Here is a 17,361-nt window from a genome sequence, read left to right as displayed (position 1 = left end):
ATAATGTGAAAATATTATGAAAGGTGAAGTTGTTGGACCCATTTTGTACTCAGTGTAGACTTAACGAAACAGTTTTTCAATGAGCTAAAGGCAGTCATTTAACCTAACATTAGTAGCAATACTTACTTACTACAACTTGGCTGTATAACAAGATGTGGACACTGGATGGCTTCGTCTGTATTGAATTTTCCTTCTGTCAAATTGTCATGGAAAGCCCTGCCAGAGGACTCTAGGTTGATCGTCGTCTTTAACATGTTCTTCTTAAAGTCATAGCTTACTAGGTAACATAAAGACCTCGAGGATGGAAATCTTACAGTGGTTTGTAGGTGTGGATCTGAATATCATTTTTGAGTGAACTGTTTCATCCACAGAAACAGTTACCCGAGAGCCTAATATTGTTCCGATCTGTACCTGCAGCCATTGGAAGATTCTTCTTGCTTGCTGTACTTTCTAAATGAACAAAGAAATAAAAGAAAACAAATGACTTTCTTTAAAACACTTTTCTGACTATGCATTTTTACGTATTTATAAGTAACTGATATCAAAAAAGATACTTTTTACGGCACAAGAATCATCTTACAATGCAGCGTGTAAGTACAGAACAAAACACCGGAAACAGCAGTCCAGTATGCAAGAAAAAACATACATACTAGTAATATTACTGACTGCAACTGCTTATGTAGGTGGAAAATGCACACCCCAACACTAAAGATGGTTAGGAATGTTGAATCTGTGTATGAAATACTTGACCTAATTGACAAGTCATTTGACTTAATTTTCGTTTTGATATGATCCTGAAGTGTAATTTATTCATTACAATGAAATTCATATGGCCGTTCAGCGGCGGTTACATTTCGGCAATGGTAGCCGCTGAAATAAAGATGGTGAACCTCGATAACGTGACATCAGCATCTGTATGTAAATAGGTTACTGACTGAATTAAAATTATTTATTGTTATCCTATAAACAAGAATATTTGCCAGATGGAAAATTTGCCAAGGGCCAGTGAAAACTATGTACCAGGATTGTTATGTGTGACACGTTTTGGCTGCAGTTTTAGCACATTTTTTTTAGGTTAGATTTAAATATGTAGCTGTATATAGTATTTGACTTAAGAATGTGAAAAAAGTCAGCAGTTGATAATTGATGTTGATATTATTCTGTAATCTAGCATTTATATGGTGTTAAATTGGGTTGTCTACACGTGCCTTTTTGAGATTACAAGTTGATTCTGATGGGAAAGTGATGTCTTGAGAAAAAACTGGTCTATATAGTTTTGAAAATTCTATCATTTGTCTTGGAAATGTTTGTTGGCTCATTTTACACCTGTTTAGATTAAACCAAACTACAAGAACAAAAGAAAGTTGAACACATAACTATACACTGAGAGTAAATAAAAATAAGTGAATTTTATTTAATCTGACTAGTTTTTATGCTTAAATTTAGCCCTTCATTATGGATATGTATCTTTTTAAACTGTTCAGACTTTTTTCAATAACTGCCTCAATAGCCTAGTGGTAGTGCTTTCGCTTTGAGTGTGTGAGGTTGTGGGTTCAGTCCCCTGCCACGTCATACCAAAGACATGAAAAATGGTACCAGTAGCTCCCTTGCTTGGCACTCAGCATTAAAAGGGAAATTGGCCTCTTCTCTCATATCCTCGTGGCAATGGATTCCATCAGGAAAGAGGTGTCGAGAATGATTAATATAAGTTGTAGAACTTGCTTCACAATCAACCTAAAATAAATTAGTATAAACAAACAGCTTTTTCACAAAGTTTTTGCCATTTTTAATGTGCAAGTACAAATACACAGATGTGCACAAAGAATAGATTGTTCACTTTTGCATTCCTAATCTTATTTATGCTGTCATATAATTAATTATTCAAAAGGGGGTACTCCAAACAATAAGGCAATATGAATTACCAAGTTGCTTAATATATAAACTACATTCTTTGAATATCAAATTACAGTATATTGTTCCGTCAAAGATTGCATATATCATATTCCCAATTTTTCCTTTTTGAATACCATATTTTGGTTACAGTGAGTTAGCTCCCTTGTGAGAAAAAACAGTCATTCCATTACATAGAGTTTTTTATTTTTCCTAATTTTTAATTATAATTATTTAAATGTTTCATTCATTACTTTAATTTGATTATTGTCCTTTCAATTTCATTTAATTATGATAAACTCATGTTTTAGTTATTTTGCATGTCATACAAACTAAATTTAAAGTTGTGTTGTCTTACCAAATATGGAAATTCCGGTAATGTTTGTTTTATTGCCCTTAGTGCTTACTACGAGTGTTTTGAAAGAATTACAAATATAATCTCGTCAATGACTATAAAGGACTATACATAAACAGCATATAATCGGGTTATAATACTCTCTCAGTATTGATCATCCCAGATTTAAACCCATTTTGGACAGTAAGATACATTCAGGGCAGATGAATTAATCCCAGACATTTTTGGTACGGACAGACAGGTCACTACCAGGTTTACATATTCCGAGCTTGATCCCACTGGCTCCAGTCCTCACGGCTTAAAAATTGGCCCAGGCTGTGACAAAATTATACTTTTTCATACTCTTTACTCTTCTGAACTTCTGAACTTTCTAATTTAATAGAGATTATAGATTTAGAAGTGTTCTCTTGCTCATGCACTTATTACCCTTTGGTAAAATTTCATTTCATGTAAATATTTTAAAAACCATTTATAATTTCTGATCAAAGGGGACACAGCAAAATTTATTTATCATTGTACCATTTTCTTCAAGTAAATTGAATAATGAATTCTAATGTACTGACTCTTGATTGAAGTCACTTGTTTCATTTCCAGTACACACTTCTTGTTTCTGTGGTAGTTATAGAAACTTTAATAGTGTGATTAATATTTTCACTGATATTTTCAATTTTTTCAAGGCATTCAAGTTCCGTGTTCAGGTTGCTTGATCTTCACCAAACTTGGTGACAATGTTTGTGGGCATAATATCTCGGCCAAGTTTGATAACCAGCAAAATCCCCCCAGGCACTCTTGAGTTATGGCCCTTGAATTACTCCAAAATCTGCAAATTTAGCCTTGTCCGCCCTCTAAGTCAGATAGTTTTTATCTGATCTTCACCAAACTTAGTGACTCGATAAACAGCAAAATCGCCCCAGGCACTCTTGGATTATGGCCCTTAAATTACTCGAAAATCTGCGAATTAAGCCTTGTCCGCTCTCTAAGTCAATCGGTTTTCATCCGATCTTCACCAAACTTGCTGACAATGTTTTTGGGCAAAATATTTCAGCCAAGTTCGATAACCAGCCAAATCACCCCAGGCACTCTTGGATTATGGCCCTTGAATTAGGCCAGATTCGATGACAAGCGTATTTTGTGACAGTCTGCCACTCTTGTTCAAAGATGAATATATATACACATTCAAGCTGTGATTTAAAGTGTTCTAGATTGACCAAAACATTTATGTGAAATTGAACCCGACATTAGAACAGCTTAAAAGTTTACTGATGTATTTAATTAGACAGACGGAATGTCCATAAAGCAATGAGATAGGTGTTGAATTCAATTTCATTAGTAGTGATGAAGCTGGCCCTCATTGTCCGGTCTCCCCGAGGAGGGAATAAAATCTTCTTTTATCTGGTGTCCAATACTTTTGCAGTCTTTTGGATCTGTACTGATGGTGGTTTTACACCTGCTGCGACCAGGTTAATTTACAGGAAAATTGTTATCATGTATCAATTTATACTATTTGATTGAATAAATATTCATTATCATCAGCTGCTGCTTGTATGTCTCCTATGATGGTCAAGAATGTTTTTGATGTTGAAATTAGCAGTAGAATTGGACATTTATCTTTTGCTTTTGCAGCTTTAAATCTACATATATTTTATATCAATCTAGTGTGTATAAAGCCTTTAATAGAATTACTTTGTTCTGACTACAGTTTGGATTTTCCTAGTTTAAGTTTCGATTATTGTAAAATGCATTCACAAAGGTTTTGAAATTTTATGGTTTTGTATTGGTACATTTATCGTGTACGGCTGTTGTATTTAAGGATATAGAACAAATGTTCGGATATAGTTTCCTTTTAAGGTATCATTTGATAATTAAAAACTAGTTTAGACCCTGTTATGCACAATAGTGTCATTTTCTATCTGTCTCCAGCAGTTAATAAACTCATCTACCAGTCTCCGGAGATTAGAGTTACCTGAGAGATCAATAACGCAGGTATGTGAGGAATGTAACAATCAATAGTATGGTTTTCCATGATGACAAACATTTTATGCAGCAGATTGCATAGCCTGCTTTGTTTCTTTTTAAACAAAATTGGAAAAAAATTCTGGTTTCATTTAATTGCTTAACTTAATGAAGAAAAGCATTAAGTGACGAAATATTTGATCGAAAAACTGTAAAATGTACTGTTACATTGTGTGAGTGTGGTTTTACAAAAATATGTTAATGGTTTAGAAATTGGTTAAATGGTACATGCATACAGGTGTTGCGTCAGATGCTTAAAAAAGGTAAATGTTTTTTATTTTAACAGTTTTTATCGTTATTACTTTTTACAATAGCAAAAATATTTTAGATTTTGATGTCTATTAAGGCCTTTATTAAAGTCATTTTACTGGTATCCATGTGATTTCTGTGTGGGGACGTAGTGTCTGAGGCATTCATTGTATGCTTCAATGTCAGACCCGTTCAAATTGTATTTTCCTTCAGAAAAACATTGTGCCATATGGCACCCATCAATGTCACAGAAGACAAACTCTCAAAGTTGATTGAATTCTGGCATCAGATTCATGATATAGTTGACATTTTGTACAAAGGACAACTACTAGTGGTTCCGATCGTGACTTTTCCTCCTTGGTCGAGACTGAAATCCGTACAAATTTGATCAGTCCATAATCAATCGATGTTATTTGTTGAAGTGACTTAGAGACATTGGCAGTAATTTATAATGAAATATCATCAGGATGTGACAAAAACCGCTGTTTAAGATTGTCTTCATGAAAACCTAATTTGGCATGAATTGGCGAGAAGTTAAATTTATTCGCTATTTTTCAAAACGTCAGTCAAAAATGTGAAGTATGTGATGTTATAAATGGGACAAGGTACATGATATGTTTGTTTTGGAGGTTTCGATGGCCTTTGCTAGTGGAAGGTGTAAAACTATAGATCCTAAAACCTAAAGTTATCAGGTGTCATTTTATTTAAATGCATTGAAGGAATACAAAATGTATGTAACTGGTGATGAGGTATTTACATTTTAATCTGATGATAATACCGAGGATTTAAATAACTGTGACTTAAGTTTTTGTATTCACACAAAATATTTTCTAGTCTTTCTATTTTTAAGGTAAGCAAAATCTGTGTTTTATGTGATTGTATGATATATGGAACAGTTTACCCTTAATTCTTCTATAGTTCCTACATCAGTTTCAGAGTTTGATGGTAAAACATAAATTTCGCCCTTACAATATAGGTCCCCTGTACAATATAGGTTCTTGATATTTAGGCCCCTTGGTAAAATAGGATCAATTCTACTGTCTTGGTAAAAAAAAATTTTTGGGTAATTTGAAAACATTTTGTTTTTCTACAGATTGATTTACGTCGGTTGCTAGGTCAAAGAAACTATTTTGTTTACCAACATTGTTGACTTTTTTCTCGATAAGACATTGGCATTGTAATAATTCTTTTGAAAAATTTAATGTTACTAACCAAACAAAGACATTTCGGTCTTCGGCAGACAACGAAATAGATATACAACATATCAGTTGTAATAATCGTAACGGAATATTAGGTAATCATTGTTTGTAGATGTAAGATTATGGGATTTTCCTTTTTACGATTGTACATATAAACACAGGTAATCGTGTGTAAAGTGTGAATTCCCAAATATTTAATATTCTGTTAAAACGTAATATTTAGTTCAATTTGTTCTTCGTTTCGATGGGATTGCAGTAGAATTTTCACATTTTATTTTATCTTTTACATGTAAACATAGATATAATATAAATGGTTTTAAAGAAATCATTTGGACCAGTTACTGGATTGTTAACAGTATTTAGAAGGTAATGGTATTTATTTATATTCCTATTATCATAAACATGCAGTCAAGGTCCATAGAAAGTCACTAATATTTCTATTTTAAGGACTTAAAATGCATTAAGGCAAGTCAACGAATATAACATATTTTTAACTTGTAAATTAAAAAATGCGTATAACTTAACTTCTGACAGACAAAAGACAATAACATACAGTGTGTAATTAACTTACACTAATTGTAGGATGTATTTTGATTGATTTAATCAATTATCTTTCATTTTCTGTACAATTGAAGATCAAACGAGTTTTATTGCAGATTTAGTGTAAAATTGACCACTTCCACTTTATGTTGACCATTTATGGTCAAAACAATAAATAAAAGACGTCATAAACTTGCTATAATCTCTGTTTCAAGCCATCCAAACACATTCCTCTGTAAGTGTTTTATTTTTATGACAGATACAATGGAAGTTTTTAGTTTGGATTTTCTGCTTTGATGATACATTGACCATGTTAATCTTATACTTTTCTTATTCAGGTGAACCTTAATGTGGTCATATGTTGTGTTAAATGTATTGGCTGTTTTATCATTGTTTTTTGTTGATTTATCTGTTATTTGTGACCTGTGCAAAAAGGAGTTAAGTCTTTTAAGAAAAAGATTAAATTACGTTACTTTTTATATTGAAAAGGCAAAATGCCTTTAGGATATATTGTTCAATCTCTAGGTCATGTTTTGACCATATATATTTTTACTGCAACTATACATAGATATGACAACAGGAATATGTAGATATTACGATACAATGATAACAGGTGTAACGTTACATAATTACGTTACCAGGGTATTGACAGAATGAAGTTATAAAGAATGGATGCAATATGGCCTTCAGAAAGGCATATGTAAGGGATCAGATTTGGACTTAAAGTTAGTGGTTTAAGGACCTTAAACTGTCAGATGAAATATACCTATAAGTGGTGATTCATAACATGGACTTTATAATCATTCTTTAGTAACACTTGGATTATAAATGTCAGAATATCTTTATCACAATGGACTTTGAGTACTAGTGTCTCTATGATTATATTTTTTTTTCTTTTGACAAAATATACAACATTAATAGAATAAGTATAATTTCAAAACAGAAATATATTCCCCGGGATGATTAAAGTTACGGATTTATGCTAAACAGAAACTTCTGTTTTAATGATAAAGTGTAAAGATTTTTTATGTGATTTAGAAGAAATTTGATGGAATTAGTAAAATTAAAATTGAAAATGGAATAAATTGGATTTTTTTGCACAAGAATGACTACATTTGACAATGAATGAGAATACACAAGTTACTGACACTGAAGTTGAATTAAATAACAACATGGGAAATTTAAAAGAACCTCTGGAATTACTGATGTAAGTAGTATCAATAGAAACAGGTGCTACGGTAATGAAACTGGATTTAAAATTCTGCAGATGCATTTAATATCATAATCTAAGTCAATGGTAAGAAATGTTTCGATTTGATGTGTGCTGAAATTAAGTAATTATCCAGGTGATGCTGGTTCACATTCTCTTTTCTTGCTATGTTGAAGTTAATATGATCCTTTTTCTTCACTTTTATTCATATTCATTAGAAAAATGGTTACTCTGTTGTCGTTCCTCAGAGACTGTTAGAAAAATTTTCATGTTTAACCAAATTCTTTGTTTCTGTGCAAAATTGTTCATGTGTTTACCAAATTCGTTGTACTTTATTTTGAACATTTAGAATAGACCACTTTAATGCGATTTGCGATTTATCTATGTAAATTTCAGTCTACTTTGCATATTGTCTGCCCTAAAAAAAGACATCTGTTTTTAGCTCATCTGATTTTTTGAAAAAAAATGATGAGTTATTGTCATCACTTGAGCGGTTGTCGGCGTCGGCGTCGGCGTTGCCTGGTTAAGTTTTATGTTTAGGTCAGCTTTTCTCCTAAACTATCAAAGCTATTGCTTTGAAACTTGGAATACTTGTTCACCATCATAAGCTGACCCTGTATAGCAAGAAACATAACTCCATCTTGATTTTTGCAAGATTTATGGCCCCTTTTGTACTTAGAAAATATCAGATTTCTTGGTTAAGTTTTATGTTTAGGTCAACTTTTCTCCTAAACTATCAAAGCTATTGCTTTGAAACTTGGAATACTTGTTCACCATCATAAGCAGACCCTGTACATCAAGAAACATAACTCCATCTTGCTTTTTGCAAGAATTATTGCCCCTTTTGGACTTAGAAAATCAGTTTTCTTGGTTAAGTTTTATGTTTAGGTCAGCTTTTCTCCTAAACTGTCAAAGCTATTGCTTTAAAACTTGCAACACTTGTTCACCATCATAAGTTGACCCTGTACAGCAAGAAACATGACTCCATCCTGATTTTTGCAAGATTTATGGCCCCTTTTGGACTTAGAAAATATCAGATTTCTTGGTTAAGTTTTATGTTTAGGTCAACTTTTTCTCTTAAACTATCAAAGCTATTGCTTTGAAACTTGCAACACTTGTTCACCATCATAAGCTGACCCTGTACAGCAAGCAACATAACTCCATCCTGCTTTTTGCAATAATTATTGCCCCTTTTGGACTTAGAAAATCATTTTCTTGGTTGAGTATTATGTTTAAGTCAACTTTTCTCATAAACTATCAAAGCTATTGCTTTAAAACTTGCAACAGTTTTTCACCATCATAAGTGGACACTGAACATCAAGAAACATAACTCTATCCTGCTTTTTGCAAGAATGATGGCCCTTTTTAGACTTAGAAAATCATGTGTAGGACAATATTTCTATTACACAAAAAAAAAATCAGATGAGCGTCAGCACCCGCAAGGCGGTGCTCTTGTTTATGATAGATTGTTTTTTAATGGAATGCCTGCATGTTGAGCTTGAAATTGAGGACATATTGACAGTAGTATTTTACATGCAGGTACAAGTTCCACAGATCAATTTTTTTTCTACTGTTTGGTGGAGCAGGTAGACAGCTTACACAACATTAAACAAAAGCATATTTTGTGTTTGTAGTACATAAATTAATTTCTGATTAACTCATTCCATATGTTAATTGTTTGGAAATCATAAAAACAAACTTGAGTTTTGCTGTTTCCACTCAACATGAAGGTCGCTTCATAGTTCAAGGTTTTATAGTTGTTGTTTATAGATGTCATGACATTTTGCAAACTGTATCTTCACATATCGAGGGTTCAACGCAATAAGGGCGTATCTACATATAATAATTATATGTAGATACCCCCGTTGTTGCGTTGAACCCTCGATATAGAGGACCTACATTGACATAGCTGTCAAAAGCTACCTGCTTTGTCTCACAGGATGTCTCAAGAACTCTGGCTGCTTGCATTGTCAAAGAAGGAAGAAGTTTCTTGCTTTGTCTTGGATTACTTGCAGTGTTAAAGAATGCAACAATTGTTTTGAAGAAGTTGCTTGTGTTGTCTATGACTGCTTGCAATGTCAAAGAACACAGCAGTTAATATGAAGTTGCTGATTGTCTGTGCTCTGTAGCAGCTGATATCATCAATTAAATTGCTTGCAATGTCATGGAGCTCATGGAGTGGTTTACTTGCATTGTCACAGACTGAAGTGTTATGCTTGCAGTGTCATGACCATATTAAAGTAGTAAGTTATCTGAAGCATCTGCTTGCATTGTTACAGGCTCAGAAAGCCTCCAGCAATACAGTATTTGCAGTGTTATTCAGAACAGCTGCATGCATTTCTGCAGTCTACAAAAATCATAGATCCTTGCAGCAGCTTCCTACCTGCATTGTCAAACGAAACTAAAAGAAACAATATTGTGAAACCACCAATATACTATGACACTGACCCCTTGCATTGTCTCACAGATGATACATCAAGCCTGGATTTCCCCTGAAATTGACAAAATTGTCAAATGATCATCATAAACAACATCGTAAATATGTACATGTATAAATATAATGTTGTGTATCAGTAAAGTTGCTGAAGGCAAGGGAAGAAAACATTTCACAGTTCAGGTGTGGTCACCTGTCCCCCCAGGGGTAATTAGAGGTCACTGTTTGACCTCGCTGATCATATCTGTAGATGACCTCATCTGTATTATTAGTTTCCCAGATATCCAATTGATTTCTTTATTGATAAAAATCATACTGATCAAGTAAAATTGTAAAGAATGTTAATACTGTATCCGAATCCACTAGGAGCCTAAATATAGTATTCACAGCAGGAATTTTTTATTTATACAAAGCTATGATATTCATCTGAAAATGTATTTAACTTATAAAAAGAGGAAAGACCGTTTGTATGCCAATGCAAAATAAAGAGAGTGGGTGGGGTTGTAAAATATCTTAAATATTAAATGGAGAAACTAGTGTGTTTTTACAACAGATTTCTTATGATTTGTATTCTAAATGATTGTTTATAAATATTTACCCCAGTTGGTAGTCACATGTATCACCATTGGTAGCCGTTTTCTTATCACAATCTGGAATATACATTCCATTCACACCTCGTTAATTTTCTACTGGTTTTCAATTTTAACTTGTATTTGATCTCTATACCTTACAAAAATAGGTGAAACTGTATCTGTGAAAATCATTGAAACGGAGGTGTCAAGTGAAATAGCACCTCCCTTGTTTAGTGGGATTTCAAGTTTTTTTGTACTATTTTTTGTTTCTGATATCTTAAAAATGACCTTTCTCAACTTCTGTTCTATAGTTCAGAATATATTTTGTTATAAAAAGTTACCCAGGGAATGCCCCTTGTGTAAGATATACTTACTATCTGTAAAATTGAGTCAGGACAAACACAAAGCTTATGAATTTTAATATGCCGCACATGGTTACCCGTGTCATTCACACTTTGATACCCTGAATGATTTTATTTACCAAGTGATGTCACGATTTGACAATTAGATGTATCTAATTAATGAACCTATTTACAATTGTGAGTCATAAATAGATAATCTATAATACCATGTTAATGTTAATAATGTTAACGATACGAAATTCCGGGGTTATAATAAATGTGAAATTTTACAATCGGCAAGGTATTTACGTTTATTAACGTATATTTGACAGTCATAAGCGATTACAGAGTTGACATTTTTTCTTTAACTTTGTTATCGTGCCAAGTCGTAATGCCTCCATATCATATTTATTTACTTTATATAAGTAAAATGTTAACCAGAGGTCAGAATTGGGCATTTTTTGGGGCGTATTTAAGTTTCATTGGACTCTTGAATAGTTTTATATGGATGTTATAATTACCATATTAACATTCACATTGTTGGTGTTATAGTGTACGTTGACCAGGTCTTAAACAATAGCGATGATTCAGAGTCGACTGTGTGCATATCATGGTCAGTAATTTTTCCGCTTTTATTCACTCATCACCTATCTGATATCCATGGACATAATAGGCTTAAATTAGGTCACATGGCGGGATTAATATTGTAAAACAAGCGTTAAAATTCCTTATACGATTACACCGATAAGATTAAATGCAGATTAAGTGATAATGATATAAGAATGTAAAAATTTAAGTCCTATTGAGAAAAATGCAATGTGGGCTCGAGGTCTGACAGATATGTCATGAATGTGAAACTGTGATTCATTTGTTTTATTCGTTCATTCATAAGTAGAACACCGTTTTTGGCAGGATACTTTTTTGGACTTTTAAAGTTGTGTTTCTCGCAGCTTGCAGTTTTATTGTTCGATAAGTTAAAAGCGAAAAAGAATAATTGTGATAATGGTTCAACAAGATTGTGCATTTTTACTTTGTTTTTATGTGGACCAAATGTTAAATTAAAGTACTATTTGTAATACTTAATTGATGATTAGACATTTAGGATACTAAAAACGCTAAAGGAATGCAGTGATAGAGTGTAAAGTATTACATATGGTACATTTTGGTATAAAGTGTACACCCACATCAAAAACGTGAAGTTAAATAAAAAATGAAACGTTTTATATGTGTTACTATTTCGAACAGTTAGGAAGTGGTTTATGAGAATTCTTCTAGACTTTTTCAGCGTAAGTTATTCATTTTAACATTATGGTGTTGTCACAAACGACTGAAAAGTCGTAATTCTTTAATTAATAGTTTCCGTGCCAGTTGTTAGAAGATATAAGTACAGATAAAGTGTCCGTGGATTTACTAAAATGGTTGTGTTGGGATGTATATAGGTTTGTATATCGACTTACTGACGTAAACTGGGTACCCTTTGTCACAAAAATAGCAAAACTGATGAGCTCAGATGATAAATCTTCCTTTAGATGTAAATCTTTTATGAGTTAAAACAGTACAGATCCTGTTTCGTGATCTGTGGTACTGTGTTTGAAGTGGTTTGTTGATGACCTTAGAACAAAAGTGAATTATGCAGAGTATTTATTTCATTGTTTTTAGTTTGTTTATTTTTAATTTGTTTTTGTGACTTTTCATTTTGTGTTTTGTTGGAGATAGTGGATTATAGCGACATTATACAGGTTTTTATCTTAGCTTTTATGTAAGGTATGTGTGATAATTCTAAATATGTTATGACATTGTTTATAAATGGCTTCATTATTCAAACATTGTGTATAAATTAACATATCCATGACAGCTTTTACAATTTAATGTACAAAATATAATATAGATTGCTTTGTAATGTTGAAAAAAATATTTTTTGATCTATTTTCAGTCCTCCACAAGGAAATAATGAAGGTATGGTGACATCACCGATCTATCACAATTTATCTCCCGGGGATTATCCGAGGCGCCCTCCGCCTCCGATCCCCGGGGTAAATGAAGAGGCACCTCCTGCTTTACCTCCAAGATCATACCAGAGGTTTACTAGTAGTAAATCAGAATCCTTTTTATTATCTCGCGTGGATCAAAGCCAGAGAGACGAGTTAAAAGAATCATATAATCGTGATAATGCCGGTGCTGGTTCCAGGCGTTGGGACAGCAGTGGTACTGGTACTCTTAAAGAGGACGCTTATGCGCAGCAGTTACGTAAACAAGCTAGGCGTTTCTCAGAACAAACTAAACCTATATCAATGCAAGTAGTGTCCACAAAATCAACAGTACAAGTGTCGCTATCACAGTCATATAAACAAGAACCTACGACAGCTCTGGAAGCTGTTCCGGTACAAAAAGTCACCCCAACATCATCACCAATACAGACTGATGTTAAAACAAGTGCTGTTCATCATTCACCGCCCTCATCGAGGGACAGACTTACTCCAGAACCTCCTCCTCTTCCAACGCCATTGAAGAATGGGGAGACAGAGATTTCTGTGGATTTAAATACAACTGCCGATTTTCCACCACCTCCTGTGGAGTTCATGACTGGTGCAGATGCGGAGGAACACAACAACAGGTAGGGAATATAAGAAGGGTTAAAAATATTAAGTGAAACCATTTCAGAATATTTGATAACATAGAAAACACAAGTATTTTATTACAATGGAGACAAATGTTTACGGAATAACAAGACTAGGATGAAATATTTTTCTGCGGAGGAACACAACAATAGGGAGGGAATATAAAAAGGGTTAAAAATATTAAGCAAAACCATTTCAAAATATTTGATAACATAGAAAACATGAGTATTTTTATTGTAATGGAGACAAATGTTTAGGGAATAACAAGGCTAGGATGAAATATTTTTCTGGTTCAGTTGTCTTAAGAAGGAAATATTTTGATATTTCAACGTAATATACCTGACAGATTCTGTATTCAAATTACAATAATATTACCATATTGGTACAGTAAGTTCAGTAAATATTTGTAATTCTGCTGTATTTGGGACTGTTTTTTGACGAACCAAAAAATTTAGAGCACAAAATATAAACAGTACAGGATAACATAAACAGATATTAAAACCTACCTGATTTTCAAAGGGCAAAAACTGCAGCATCGTATTACAATAATAATGTGTGTAGTAAGGGACTGCATCATACTGCTTCCGTAGAACTGTAAAACATCCAATATGAAATCCTACTGAAATTAAAATCATTTGTATTATGTTCATATATGTGTAAAAGAACTGGATAGATAATGGGTCAGTGGGTTCGAGCCCCACTGGGGTCAGGACCACGACTTCTCATATGATACCGGCACTGATTTTTCCAAGAAACGGCCTCAAGAGTGGTTCCAATATCACAATCGAGCTAAAACAAATTGGTATAAACTAAATGGGTCATTTCCTTAACTATCTAGAAATTTAGACAGCGGAGGTAAAGCGTTTTTACCCATGTATCTTATGCTTATGCTCTTTGGGTAGATATAGACAGCTTTAAAAAACTAATGCAGTTTTAATGGCTACCTGGGTAGTCATTTCCTGCCAGTGTAAATAAAAGTAAACACTTCATGAAGATTTCAATCAAATGCATCTTTGTCCTTAATTTTGTATAAATCAAGCAAATCTTGATAACATTCTTAATAAGTAAGTTAACAATAAACAGGAAATGAATTTGACCAATAAAGTAAATATTGTACTTTAATATGAAAATTGAAATAATTAGCGCATAAAATGACTGAGGTTTTTTAGCTTCCGTATGACTGCAAAGGGATGGTCCTAATACAGTACGATATTTATAAAATCACACATTTTAGCATTTTTTTGGCTATATTACACATTAATCTGCATTTTGAAATTAAAAAGCTTGGAAAAACTTAAGACTACAGACCTGAAGTATATAATTTAAACTAATATTTTTGTCTGATAAAAAGTTATTCAAATTATAATGTGTTTTTTTTTCTTTTTTCAAAAAAAAAAAAAAAAGGAATTAAAGAAAAAAGAAGAGTATTTTTATTACCATTAATTAATACCTAGATAGGTTTAAAAGGAATATTAGAGACTTGACACTTTAATGTTTTATTAGTCATTATGAAAAAATTGGAACTGTGGCAAGATCAAATATTGTCGTGACATTAAATGGACAAAATTTGACCACAAAGTGGCACTCTATGATCTGTAATTGTTGTGGTTAACCAATAACAGTGATCTTAGTAATTGAAAACTTGTAGTACAGAGGTGACGATCAAATAAACGTATTTAATAATTGTAATAATCTTGTAAGTTTAAACCTATGCAACTTTTCACTCATGTGTATCAAGGGGAATAATCAAGACTGTCATGTTTGTAAGCATTCAAGCTGTCTAGGATTAGCTCCCCTGGTTCATAGATTATGATTCATTATAATGAGCAAAAACATTACTTGTAATCAAAATGCAAATTCTTCTGAGATAAATTGTAAGAGTGAAAGATAATATGTTGAAAGTAAATATGATTGTTATCATACAAAGAAAGGATGCTGCTATAGGTTGTTTACCTGCAAACCATCTATGTCATTTTGTGTCAATAAAAGTTAAGCAACAGAATCTAGAAAGGTGAAATATAGATTTTGAAACAAAAAGAAAAAGAAATTACTTTGTAAACATGTACATCTTGTCAACACAAAACTTGCTGATGTGCATGTTATGACTGAGATAATTGTTTTTAATGTCTGGGTTTTGCTACTAAGGGTCATTGTCAGTCATCAAAAAGCTGAGAAGAACATGAGGCATGGTTGGGGTATGGGGCAGGATTTCTGAGAACTGTTGAGCCTTTGTACTAGTATAAAAGGATCATTTTTCCCACAATGAATTCCTTTTCTCCCTTTATAAACATTTTCTCATTAAGAGGTCAGCTGGGTGTGTCTTGTGTATTATTTGCTCATTTAAGTGGCGACCTTGGGTCGGGACCCCCACCTTGCAACATGTAAAACACCTGACTGTAAAATAAACACCAAGAAAGTTGTTTCTTGTTTATCCTCCTCAGGAGATCTGTAAGAACTGTCAGATTGTGAGAATCACAACTTGTGATGTCTACCATACTGATGGTAGATAATGTTTTTATCTATTCTGTAGGCAGAAAGAAAATAATCCGGTTTTGCTTTGTAAAGTTTTTGCCCATTCATATCTGGCATGGAGCATTGGTTGTTCCAAAATTATAAAGAATTATAAATCATGAATATAATGTGAGACTGCAAGATAGAAAACTTGCATTTTCTGATGTAACATGAGAATGATTGATATTTTGGCATAAATATCTGGCAAAAATTAAAGACAATAAACGAATTTCGTCTGAAATTCATTTATAACACATCTACTGTCAGCCAGGTAATAAATGTTCTTGTTAAAACCCATACTTTTTATATATAACTCAAATTAAAATTGCATGTATTATAACATAATATAAAGTTTATTACATTTAGACTAAGTAGTCAAGACTTTCGCTAAATTACTTCATTTCTTTAAAATTGAAAAAAAATATTAGAATCCTTAAACAAATAATTGTAATGCAGAGGGATAAAAAGTAAGCACTTTTGATTAAATGCCCCATTTCTTTTGATAGGTTGTAAAACTCACTGTTTTCTTTTGAAAGGTTGTAAAACTCACTGTTTTCTTTTGATAGGTTGTAAAACTCACCATAATCCTTCAGCAAAGACTGATGCAGATAAATGATTAGGACTGTTTTATCTTTATTAATACATTAATGAAGTTGAAAGTAAGCTTTTCTGCAGGATTGAACATTGACTGATCTTAAATTATCATAATGATCCCATAGAGTTTCTCATTATGGATGGATGCATGCTGAATGTTTGGAGTGAGCCACAAATTAATGATTTAGCATTTTCATGTTTAAAAGAGACCCATTCTAGATGTCTACATCTGCAGAATGTTCAAGGTCATTGTGAGGTTATTCTGTAAAGGACTTGAAATAGCCCAGATTAAAAGCAAATTGATTCATGGTAATTGCTTCTCAATGATCCAAAAAATTATCTGATAAAAAAATAAGTACTGGTTTTAATTAATCGGAAATAGCTTTGTACCTATTAGAAATTTTTATGAGGACAGATGTCTTGTGACTGATGGCTAGTGTTCTATTTTTTATACATATTGTATATATATTGTCATTCCACTGTGAAACTTTGTTTACTCCTCTATTCTCCTATGTTCTGTTCTGCACCCACACTGCAAAAGCCGCCAATGTTTTTTTTTTTTTTTTAGAGTTTTGAGAGAAATGGTCGAAGCCAATAAATTTTCTGTTATCTTATCTATATGACACAAACTTCCAAAGTTGCAAGGTAGAAAAAAAACATTTCCAACTTCAAAATGAATTTATTTTGGCATTATTCATTTGCTTGGTTTGCCTGTAAATAAAAATCTTATCACTCAGGACAGCTGATATAACAATAATGTTTTTATCAAGAGGAAATAAAAAAAGAAAGAAACAGGCACCTGTTTTCTAATTGTTTCAATTTTACTTCATTAACT

The 17,361-nt window shown here is 32.7% G+C and overlaps 1 protein-coding gene across 6 annotated transcripts in view; it reads left to right on the top strand.

The window, feature by feature from the left end:
* LOC123558351 (uncharacterized) overlaps positions 1-17,361 on the top strand; it is a 113,553-nt gene that overhangs the window by 84,330 nt on the left and 11,862 nt on the right. For all 6 annotated transcript variants that reach the window (XM_053543331.1, XM_053543332.1, XM_053543334.1 and 3 more), the window contains one exon: positions 12,737-13,417. In XM_053543331.1, coding sequence (XP_053399306.1) covers positions 12,737-13,417 — 681 coding nt within the window. The remainder of the gene's footprint in view (positions 1-12,736; positions 13,418-17,361) is intronic.

This window comes from Mercenaria mercenaria, chromosome 5 (genome assembly GCF_021730395.1).
Source record: "Mercenaria mercenaria strain notata chromosome 5, MADL_Memer_1, whole genome shotgun sequence".
NCBI classification, from domain to species: Eukaryota; Metazoa; Mollusca; class Bivalvia; order Venerida; family Veneridae; genus Mercenaria; species Mercenaria mercenaria.
Note: the sequence above shows the minus strand (reverse complement) of the source record. Positions and strands in the feature narration are given on the sequence as shown.